The sequence below is a fragment of the Myxocyprinus asiaticus genome, chromosome 22 (assembly GCF_019703515.2).
Source record: "Myxocyprinus asiaticus isolate MX2 ecotype Aquarium Trade chromosome 22, UBuf_Myxa_2, whole genome shotgun sequence".
Classification (NCBI taxonomy): Eukaryota; Metazoa; Chordata; class Actinopteri; order Cypriniformes; family Catostomidae; genus Myxocyprinus; species Myxocyprinus asiaticus.
In genome coordinates, this window is record NC_059365.1 from 45,824,974 (window position 1) to 45,836,792 (window position 11,819).

Below are 11,819 nucleotides of genomic sequence, written 5' to 3' on the forward strand. Positions count from 1 at the left end.
GTGACCCCTCACAAACATTCTCGCACACATTTTTGGCTAGTAGATAACATTGTGATAAAGCTCAGCTTTGTCCCTAAGTTATCGTACAAGCGGAGACACGTGGTAAACGGGCAGATGCCATTGAGCAGCTTCTCTCCACCCACATTCACGGCCATATTCTCTGGCCAGAAATCTTGCATGACGTATTCTACACACACACACACACACACACACACACACACACACACACACACACACACCTTCCTCTCATGTGTTATAGGCTTATTTGGTTACCATATCTAATCATATCACTGTATAGTTTGTAGTTGTAAGTCAGAAGTTTATTGATTATTAATTGATATTACTGCATAAATAAATTTCGTTATATTTCAAAGAGAAGTGTTTTGGTTTGTTTTGCATACACCTGTGTCAAATGCTGACAGGGTATGTCAGTGCTCGGATTCAAGCCTTCATTTTTTATTTTCGAAGGTCGATATTCTTCGGATGTCGATTTTCCTAAGAGAACAATCTAATATTGAGACTGTTCTACTGTCTGGTTAGTAGCCCCTGATTCCAGGGTGGTGCCCCGGCGATATTAATACTTATTAATATTCTATTGATTTTGATAATTATCTTTGATGATTGTTGAATTTGAAGGATCAATAAGCTAGTGTTAATTCTAATCAATGTTCCATTGATTTTAATAATTAATGATTATCTTTGACAATGATTAATATTGATTAATTGGAAATGGACCTTTAGTATGTTGTGGACACAGGGGTAATACACCAATACAATAAATTGGAAATGGACATTTAGTATGTTGTGGACACAGGTGTAATAGACCAATACAATAAATTGAAAATGGACATTTAATATGTTGGTGGACACAATAGACCAATACAATAAATTGAAAATGGGCATTTAGTATGTTGATGGACACAGGGGTAATAGACCAATACAATAAATTGAAAATGGACATTTAGTATGTTGGTTGACACAGGGGTAATAGACCAATACAATAAATTGAAATGGACATTTAGTATGTTGGTGGACTAAGGGTTAATACACCAATACAATAATCGTTGCTAGGGCGTGGTTAAGTAGTTTCCATGATGATACTTGAAGGCTGATTGCTCACCCAATTCAAACAAGCCAAATCTCATGTCTGTAGGACATTCTGATCTGAAGATATCACACTAGGGTGTGGCATTTTACATTTACATTTATATTTATTCATTTGGCAGATGCTTTTAGCCAAAGCGACTTACAAAAGAGCAAAACATAAGTGAATCATCTTAAGGAGACAGTGGTATGAAAAGTGCTGTATTACAAAGTTTCACTAGCATCAGAATAGTATTCAAAACAGAATAACGTGCAATAGGATTTTTTTTTTTTAATGACTGGTTAAGTGCTCATGGAAAAGATGTGTTTTTAGTCGTTTTTTTGAAGACAGAGAGTGAGTCAGCTTCACGGATGGAGTTGGGAAGGTCGTTCCACCAACGTGGTATGATGAAGCTGAAAGTCCGGAAAAGTGTTTTGGTGCCTCTTTGTGTTGGTTCAACAAGGCGACGTTTCTTAGCCGACTGCAGGCTTCTAGTGGGCACGTAGCTCTGCATAAATGATTTTAGGTATGCTGGAGCAGACCCAGTGACTGTTCTGTATGCCAGCATCAGAGCCTTGAATTTGATACGTGCATCAGTCGGCAGCCAATGGAGAGAGACAAGGAGTGGTGTAACATGCACTCTCTTTGGTTCATTTAAGACCAGATGTGCTGCTGTATTCTGGATAATTTTCAGGGGTCTAATTGCACATGCAGGAAGGCATGCAATTAGAGCATTACAGTAGTCCAGTCTAGTTATGACAAGTGACTGGACAAGCAGTTGTGTGGCATGTTCAGAGAGGAAGGGTCTTATCTTCCTGATATTGTAGAGTGTAATTCTACATGATCTTGCAGTCTTTGAGATGTGGTCTGTGAAATTTAGTCTGTTGTCGATGGTTACCCCTAGATTTCTGACAGTTTTGGAAGGTGTTACTGTAGTTGCACCCAGCTGCATGGTGATGTTTTGTTCAACAGCAGGGTTGGCTGGAAAGACAAGGAGTTCAGTCTTGGCTGGGTTGAGTTGCAAGTGGTTGCAAGGTGAGAAGGAATGGGGTCAAGGGAACAGGTGGTGGGGTGGTTGGAGAGGAGGAGTTTAGAGACCTCGTGTCAGTCAGAGGAGAGAACTTAGAGACAGAAGAGTTGCATACATGAGACAGGTGTTTGACAGGGTGTATTGCTGATGGATGTAACCTTATTAGTAAAAAATGTGGCGAAGACATCTACTGTCAGTGATGTGTCAGGTGGTGGAGGGGGAGGGCAGAGAAGTGTGTTGAATGTTCTAAACAAGCTGTGAGTGTCTGTGGTGCTGCTGATCTTGTTCTGGTAATAGGAGGTTTTTGCAGATTTAACGTTGTCTGAAAAAGTTGCAAGCAGAGACTGATATTTACCTAGGTCTGCTGGATCTTTAGATTTCCACCATCTCCTCTCAGCTGCCCTGAGGTCAGTCCGATGTTCACAAAGGACGTCAGACAGCCAGGGGCTGGGTGGTGTAGCACATGCTGGCCTAGAGGAGATAGGACAGATGTTGTCTAGACAGGTTGTTAAAGTAGAGCTTAGTGTGTCTGTGGCAGTGTTTACATTAAGCGTGGTAAATACATTTAGTGTGGGAAGAGAGGTAGAGACAGCAGTGGAGAGGTGTGAGGGTGAAAGAGAACGGAGGTTACGGCAAAAGGAAACCAAAGGTGGAGACTGTAGATGGGAGAGTCATGTTGAATTGAACAAAGTAGTGATCAGAGACATGTAAAGGAGTAACAAGAATATTTGAGTTGGTACAGTTACATGTAAAAATGAGGTCCAGCTGGTTGCCTGATCTGTGAGTTGCTGTGGTGTGTAGTCTTTCCAAGTCAAATGAGGCCAGGAAAGTATTCATTTCAGTGGCCTCGGGCTTGTCTTGGTGTATGTTGAAATCACCAAGAACCACAAGTGGCCTACCATCCTCTGGCAAGGAGGACAGCAGGACATCCAACTCCTCAAGAAAGTTTGTCAGCTGACCTGGAGGTCGATAGATGACAACATGTATTTTTGTGGGTTGCATTGCAGTAATAGCATGGAATTCAAAACTAGTATTGTTACATAGTGAAAAGTGTGGTGAAAAAGTCCAGTTGTTATGAATGAGCAAACCTGTTCCCCCACCCCTACCGGTGTGTCAAGGGTTGTGAGAGAAGAAGAAGTTGTTGAAGAGAGCAGCAGGTATTGCTGTATCCTCTGGATGTATCTATGTTTCTGTCAGTGCCAGGATGCTGAGGGTGAACTGCGTGGCAAAGGCTGGAATGAAGTCAGCTTTGTTCACAGCTGACTGGTAGTTCCAGAGTCCCACTGAGAAAGAGGGCAGAGCAGGTGCTGAAGTGCAAAGTGGCCGTAGGTTGTGTGGGTTGCGTTTGGTCTTGCATTGATATCATGTAAACGGTCTGTAACAGATAACAGGGATGTGCTTGAAGGCATGCATTATTCGTGAAGTAGACATGTTAGTATATAGATGGAAAATAAGAAAAGAGACACAATAACAAGATACTTAAGTGCTATGGTGAGTGGCGCCTTGTCGGTGTCCTTGCTAGGTAGACTCGCTGGTCTTTACCCAAGTAGGTCTTCAAACGAGGAGGGCTTTACACGAGGGCTACCACTTCCACTGCCGCGTCAGCATTCAAGTCAAATATATACACGATGATAATGAGCCGTTCAATGAAAAAAAGCAGGATACTACTTAGCACAACAAAGCTAGTCACGTGGTCAATCGAAACTAAGGGTCATGTGAGGTGACAAGCACAGGAACAAACGCGACTTCCGTACACCGCAAATAAATTATGCTGCACTTTAGCAATAAATAATACTCTAAAACAAGTGAAGCACTGTTTATAGACACTAAAAACCATGATAGTTTTACGCACACTGGACAACCAACGCTAAATCTAGCAGTGAATACCCTGGGACAAGTCAAAACAATATAGCACACACACACACACACCAACCCACATTTATGCGACGGGAGTTCAAGACAGTAAACAAACAACACAAGTCTAGCAATGAATACCACTCTACAACAAAGTAAAACAATGAAATAAACACACTTACATGCAACTGCAGACTCCTGTAGATAGATCGCTTCTCCTTGCTAGGCAGTTAACAAGGTGATACTTAACAAAGCTTCTTGCTATCCTGAGTGAAATAAGTCAACCCGGAAGTCTCTATGATTTTCTGGTGCAGAGATATGTGATTTGTTACTTGGTTGCTAGGGTAACCCCATCTGGTTGCTAGGCAGTTACCAAGGTGATACTTAACATGGCTCCTTGCTATCCTGAGTGAAATAAGTCAACCCCGAAGTCTCTACAATGTTATGGTGCGTAGATATGTGATTTGTTACTTGGTTGCTAGGGTAAGCCCATGTGGTTGCTAGGCAGTTACCAGGGTAATACTTATAAAGGCTCCTTGGTATCCTGAGTGAAATAAGTCAACCCATTAGTCTCTACGATGTTCTGGTGCGGAGATATTTTATTTGTTACTTGGTTGCTAGGGTAAACCCACTTGGTTGCTAGGCAGTTCCCAAGGTGATACTCAAAAGGCTCCTTGCTATCCTGACTGAAAAAAGTCAACTCAGAAATCTCTACTATTTTCTGGTGCTGAGATATGTGATTTGTTACTTGGTTGCTAGAGTAAGCCCATCTGGTTGCTAGGCAGTTACAAGGGTGATACTTAACAAGGCTCCTTACCATCCTGAGTGAAATAAGTCAACCTGGAAGTCTCTACGATGTTCTGGTGCAGATATATGTGATTTGTTACATGGTTTCTAGGGTAACCTCATCTGGTTGCTAGGCAGTTACCAGCGTGATACTTAACAAGGCTTCTTGACATCCTGAGTGAAATAAGTCAACCCGGAAGTCTCTATGATCTTCTGGTGCAGAGATATGTGATTTGTTACTTGGTTGCTAGGGTAACCCCAGCTGGTTGCTAGGCAGTTCCCAGGGTGATACTTAACAAGGCTCCTTGCTATCCTGAGTGAAAAAAGTCAACTCAGAAATCTCTACGATTTTCTGGTGCTGAGATATGTGATTTGTTACTTGGTTGCTATGGTAAGCCCACATGGTTGCTAGGCAGTTACCAGAGTGATACTTATCAAGGCTCCTTGCTATCCTGAGTGAAATAAGTCAACCCGGAAGTCTCTATGATGTTCTGGTGCAGAGATTTGTGATTTGTTACTTAGTTGCTAGGGTAAGCCCATGTGGTTGCTAGGCAGTTACCAGGGTCATTCTTTTCAAGGCTCCTTGGTATCCTGAGTGAAATAAGTCAACCCGGAAGTGTCTATGATGTTCTGGTGTGGAGATATTTGATTTGTTACTTGGTTGCTAGGGTAACCCCATATGGTTGCTAGGCAGTTACCAGGGTGATACTTAACAAGGCTCCTTGCCATCCTGAGTGAAATAAGTCAATCCAGAAGTCTCTACGACATTCTGATCCTGAGATACCCATCTTAGTGATTTTGAATAGACGTCAATGGTGTTTGGTTGCTAGGGTTCTCTAAATGGTTACTAGGGCGTGGCTAAGTAGTTCCCATGATGATACTTGAAGACTGATTGCTCACCCAATTAAAACAAGCCAACTCTCATGTCTCTAGGACATTTTGATCCGAAGATATCACACTAAGTGAAAGCAATAGAGTTGGTTGCTAGGGTGGTCTAAATGGTTGCCAGGGCGTGGCTAGCCAGTGAACAGAGTGATTCTTATTGGCTGCTTACTAACCTGACTCAAAAGAGCCAATCCCCAAGTGTGTACGATATTCTGTTCTGAAGATATCCTTTTGAGACATTTTGAATGGAAGTTAATGAGGGGTGGTTGCTAGGGTCTCATATATGGTTGTTAAGGCATGGCTATGCCATTTTTAAGGTGATACTTAAAGAGTGATTGGTATCCCGATTGAAATGAGCCCACCCCCATGTCTCTATGTCATTCTGATTGGGAGATATGATCTGACAACTTTCTTACATTGACTGCCATAGTAGGGGAAAAAATGTTTTCATGGGCGAGACCCTTGCCATAGTATGCCTATGGGAAATTTTCGGGATGTTTTTTGCCCCCCAGGGGTGCACCGTAAACCCAATCCCTTAGAAAAGTCATAGCACAGGTGTCGTCAATAGGCCAGTCGATTTGACACCTAATTCATGGGTGTACTACAAACGGTGCGGGACGAGTTAGGTGCCGAAGTTTTGTACAGAATAAGAATAATAAGAATAATAATAATTAGGCAACCCCCACGACAGTAAGATGTTCTGGTGCAGAGATATTAGTGTTGTTCTATGGTTGCTAGGGTGTTCCATCTGGTTGCTAGGCAGTTACCAGGGTGATACTCAAAATGTTCCTTGCTAGACTGAGTCAAACAAGCCAAACAGGAAGTCTCTACGATATTCTGGTGCAGAGATATGTGATTTGTTACTTGGTTGCTAGGGTTACCCCATCTGATTGCTAGGCAGTTACCAGGGTGATATTGAACAAGGCTCCTTGCTATCCTGAGTAAAATAAGTCAAACCGGAAATTAAGATATTCTGGTGCAGAGATATGTGATTTGTTACTTGGTTGCTAGGGTAACCCCACCTGGTTGATAGGCAGTTACCAAGGTGATAGTTAATATGGCTCCTTGCTATCCTGAGTGAAATAAGTCAATCTGGAATTCTCTACAATATTCTGGTTCAGAGATATGTGATTTGTTACTTGGTTGCTAGGGTAACCCCATGTGGTTGCTAGGCAGTTACCAAGGTGATAGTTAATATGGCTTCTTGCTATCCTGAGAGAAATAAGTCAACACGGAAGTCTCTACAATGTTCTGGTGCGGAGATATGTGTTTTGCTACTTGGTTGCTAGGGTAAGCCCATGTAGTTGCTAGGCAGTTGCCATGGTGATTCTAAAAATCTAGTCATACAAACCAACAATGAAGTCTATACGACATTCTGATCCTGATATACCCATCTTAGTGATTTTGAAAGGAAGTCAATGGTGTTTCGTTGCTAGGGTGCTCTAAGTGGTTGCTAGGGCATGGCTAAGTAGTTTCCATGATGATACTTGAAGCCAAACCAATTCTCATGTCTCTAGGACATTCTGATCCAAAGATATCACACTCTAATTGAAATCAATAGAGCTGGTTGCTAGGGTGCTCTAAATGGCTGCCAGGGAGTGGCTAGCCAGTGAACAGAGTGATTCTTATTGACTGCTTACTAACCTGACTCAAAAGAGCCAATCCCCAAGTGTCTATGATATTCTGTTCTGAAGATATCCATCTGAGCCATTTTGAATGGAAGTCTTTGGGGCGGTTGCTAGGGTGCTGTAAATGGTTGTTAGGGTGTGGCTATGCCGTTTCCAAGGTGATACTTAAAGAGTGATTGGTAGCCCAAGTGAAATGAGCCTGCCCACATGTCTCTGCGACATTTTGATTGGGAGATATGATCCCACAAAATAAAGTGTCTTGTCATAGTTGGGGAAAAAACAATTGTTTTCATGGGTGAGACCCTTGACATGGTATGCCTATGGGGCATATTTGGGCCCGTTTTACCCCCCAGGGGTACATCTTACCCCGAAACTCATGTAATGCTCCAAAACTTCTTGCTAGGCCGCATTAAATGATTCCACCCATATGCTTTGCAAGCACCACTAATAAGCTTAAATAGTAGATCAGTATGTTGGCTTTGTCAAGCCAACATAATAATTAGGCTATTATGTGGTGGTATGATTTTGTTTGTTTATATTTTCTTGCTCACATTGTTCACTTTTTTGTGCTGATCACACTGTTCACTTTCCATTTTTAATATATTATAAAGTGCTGCCTGGTACCTGTATAGTTCTCCACATCCTCTTTGCACAGTTGATTGGCAGTATGATTTTATTGTATGTATGTATGTATGTATGTATGTATGTATATATATATATATATATATATATATATATATATATATATATATATATATATATATATCAAATCAAATCACTTTATTGTCACACAGCCATATACACAAGTGCAATGGTGTGTGAAATTCTTGAGTGCAGTTCCGATCAACATAGCAGTCATGACAGTGATGAGACAGTACCAATTTACAATAACATCAAATTAACACAGCACAATTTAAATATCTGTTATACACATAATTACACTCAACAATATACAAATAATAACATACACTGTACAGTATACAATACGCACTATATAGATACACATTATTCAATAAAAATAAAAAATAAAAATATATAAAAGAAAGTATATATATATATATATAGAATGTACAGTATTGTACTGTATTGACATTCAGGCTGTTGGTTGATAGTCAGTTGTTAAGAGAGAACATAATATAATAAAAATAATATAATTTATGACAGTCCGTTGTGAGATATGAGTAAGGGTAATAAAGTGCAGTGCTGATGTATTTGATTGTGGGAGATCAAGAGTTCAAAAGTCTGATTGCTTGGGGGAAGAAGCTATCATGGAGTCGGCTGGTGCGGGTCCTGATGCTGCGATACCGCCTACCTGATGGTAGCAGTGAGAACAGCCCATGGCTCGGGTGGCTGGAGTCTCTGATGATCCTCCGAGCTTTTTTCACACACCGCCTTGTATATATTTCCTGGAGGGAGGGAAGCTCACCTCCGATGATGTGTCTGGCAGTTCACACCACCCTTTGCAGTGCTTTGCGGTTGTGGGCAGTGCTATTGCCGTACCAGGCAGAGATACAGCCAGTCAGGATGCTCTCCACAGTGCAGGTGTAGAACCGTGTGAGGATGTGGCGGTTCATTTCAAACTTCCTCAGCCGTCTCAGGAAGAAGAGGTGCTGATGAGCCTTCTTCACAACGACTTCAGTGTGGATGGACCATGTGAGTTCCTTAGTGATGTGGACACCCAGGAACTTGAAGCTGGCGCTCCATTGATGGTGATGGGACTGTGTTCTCTGTCTTTTCTTCTGAAGTCCACCACAAGCTCCTTTGTCTTACTGACATTGAGGGAGAGGTTGTGCTCCTGACACCAGTGTGTCAGAGTGTGCACCTCCTCTCTGTAGGCTGTTTTATCATTGTCAGTGATCAGACCTACCACTGTCGTGTCATCAGCAAACTTAATGATGGCATTGGAGCTATGTGTTGCCACACAGTCATGTGTGTACAGGGAATACAGGAGTGGGCTGAGAACACAGCCCTGTGGGGCTCCAGTATTGAGGGTCAGTGAGGAGGAGACGTTGCTGCCTATTCTAACCACCTGGCGTCTGCTTGACAGGAAGTCCAGGATCCAGCTGCACAGCGAGCTGTTTAAGCCCAGAGCCCGGAGTTTCTCATCTAGCTTGGAGGGCACTATGGTGTTGAATGCTGAGCTGTAGTCTACAAACAACATTCTCACATAAGTGTTCTTTTTTTCCAGGTGGGAGAGAGCAGTGTGTATTGTAGATGCAATGGCATCATCAGTGGACCGGTTGTTGTGGTAAGCAAACTGTAGCGGGTCAAGAGAGAGAGGCAATACAGAGCAGATGTAATCTCTGTTTAGTCTCTCAAAGCATTTGCTGATGATGGGGGTCAGAGCAACAGGATGCCAGTCATTTAAGCAAGTTATTTTTGATTGTTTTGGAACAGGCACAATGGTGGATGTTTTAAAGCATGTGGGGACTACAGACAAAGAGAGGGAAAGGTTGAAAATGTCCGTAAAAACACCAGCCAGCTGGTTCACGCACGCTCTGATGACGCGGCCCGGAAAGCCATCTGGGCCCGTGGCTTTGCGGATATTCACCCGTCGGAAGGATCAGGTTACATCCGCTACAGAGACGGAGAGTGAACTAACCTCTGTAGCTTCAGCCGCGAGAGCTCCCTCCACGAGGGCGGTGTTATTTCCCTCGAAACGAGCATAAAAAGTATTTAGCTCATCCGGGAGAGAGGCAGCGGTGTTCATGGTGGAGTTTTTATTCACTTTAAAGTCCGTGATGATGTTAATTCCCTGCCACATGCTTCTAGAGTTGGTGGTGTTCAATCTTGCTCCTGTACTGGCATTTTGCGGTTCTGATTTTGTTTTTCGGAGGGCATAACTGGCTTGTTTATGCTCCTCCGCGTTCCTGGAATTAAAAGCGGAGGTCCGCACATTAAGTGCCGCGCGAACATCGCTATTGATCCAAGGTTTCTGATTCGGATAGATCCGTATTGTTCTGGTCGGAACCACGTCCTCTACGCACGTTCTGATGAAACACATTACGCTATCAGCGTAAAGCTCGATGTCATCATCAGAGGCGGACCGGAACATCTCCCAGTCTGTGTGATCAAAACAGTCTTGTAGCGTAGAGTCTGATTGGTCCGACCAGCACTGGATCGTTCTGAGGGTGGGTGCTTCCTGTTTCAGTTTCTGCCTGTAAGCGGGCAGAAGCAGAATGGGAGAGTGGTCCGATTTGCCAAATGGTGGGCGGGGGAGGGATTTGTAGCCATCCCGGAACGGAGAGTAACAATGGTCCAAAACCCGGTCCCCTCGTGTGTTGAAACTAATGTGCTGGTGATATTTTGGTGCGACTGATTTTAAACTGGCTTTATTAAAGTCCCCGGTCACAATGAACGTGGCCTCAGGGTGCACGGTTTCCTGCTCACTTATAATCCCATACAGTTCCTTGAGTGTGCGGTCTGTGTCGGCTTGTGGGGAATGTACACAGCAGTGATAATGACCGCTGTGAATTCCCTCGGTAGCCAGAATGGTCAACACAGAAGCATGAGAAATTCCAGATCAGGAGAGCAGAAAGACTTGATAGAATGTACGTTCCTCTGATCACACCAGGATTTGTTGATCATAAAACATACACCACCTCCTCTGCTTTTACCTGAGAGGTCTTTCGCTCTGTCCGCTTGGTGCACGGAGAACCCCACGGGTTCAATGGCTGAGTCTGGAATCTCTGCAGACATCCAAGTTTCAGTAAGGCAGATAATGCAGCAGTCCCTTGTATCTCGTTGGAAAGAGATCCGTGCTTTCAGCTCGCAGAGCTTGTTATCCAGAGACTGAACATTTGCCAGTAGAATACTGGGTAGCGGGGGTTGATTTGCGCGGCGTCTTACTCTGATGAGAACGCCGGCTCTGTTTCCCCTTTTCCTGCTGCGTTTCCGCGGCCGTGCTGCCCAGACAAAGGGCTCCGCTTGCGTGTTTGTAAACAGCGGGTCGGCATTGAGGAATATGAAGTCCGGTTTACGGTGTGAGATTGCTAAACCAATGTCCAGAAGTGTTTGTCTGTCGTAGACAATAAGGCAGACAACATCCAAGACAAAAAACATAAGAATTGTGAACAAAACAAACAAAACACTACTATGTTGTGTCGGAGCTCGCAATGTAGCAGCCATACTCGGCGCCATCTTGAGTCCAATTAAATATATATATATATATGTATATATATATATATATTAGTACAACATAGTACTGTAGTCAGTACAGCCCTGACTGTGATGCATTAAGTCGAATTGTGGGAATGATACAGGCCTAGACTGATGTGAATGTCACAAAGACATTCAAACCATCTACTAGAAAACATTTCTATTGCAACTCACGCTTTTTTGCTTCAAACTTACTTCAAACTTACTTCTCTGTCTGCTCGTATGAATGTAATACATCATAATAAAGTGTTTCACTGCTGTTCAAAAACACTTTGGATCGCATAATTTTATATGTATAAATGTTTTCCATCTGAAAGGACTAAATATTAAATAAAACAAAATGACAATAAAATGCAAAGTAATCTCTTCAGTAATCAAAAAACTTTGAATGTAA

General features: G+C 42.8%; 1 protein-coding gene across 3 annotated transcripts; it reads right to left on the reverse strand.

Moving 5' to 3' along the window:
- Positions 1 to 833: 833 nt before the first annotated feature.
- Positions 834 to 7,959, reverse strand: LOC127413344 (uncharacterized). 3 transcript variants are annotated; one of them, XR_007892571.1, is made up of 4 exons: positions 3,203 to 7,959; positions 2,861 to 3,073; positions 2,470 to 2,585; positions 834 to 2,065 (listed from the first exon to the last, which is right to left on the reverse strand). XR_007892571.1 is itself a non-coding variant. In XM_051650432.1 (4 exons), coding segments are annotated over exons 2-4 (789 nt in total). In that variant the 5' UTR covers positions 2,863 to 3,073; positions 3,221 to 3,232; the 3' UTR covers positions 834 to 1,394. The 3 variants fall into 3 exon arrangements, 1 of the variants encoding a protein (XP_051506392.1); XM_051650432.1 differs by having other exon boundaries at positions 3,221 to 3,232; XR_007892570.1 differs by having other exon boundaries at positions 834 to 2,205; positions 2,861 to 7,959.
- Between the last annotated feature and the right edge of the window lie 3,860 nt (positions 7,960 to 11,819).

What these genes read in the sequence shown, in the direction of transcription:
- LOC127413344 (XM_051650432.1), bottom strand. An exon ending in TAAAGATCCAGCAGACCTAG is followed by an intron (nt 2,066 to 2,469) that starts GTAAATATCAGT and finishes TTGTCTTTCCAG; the next exon opens with CCAACCCTGCTGTTGAACAA.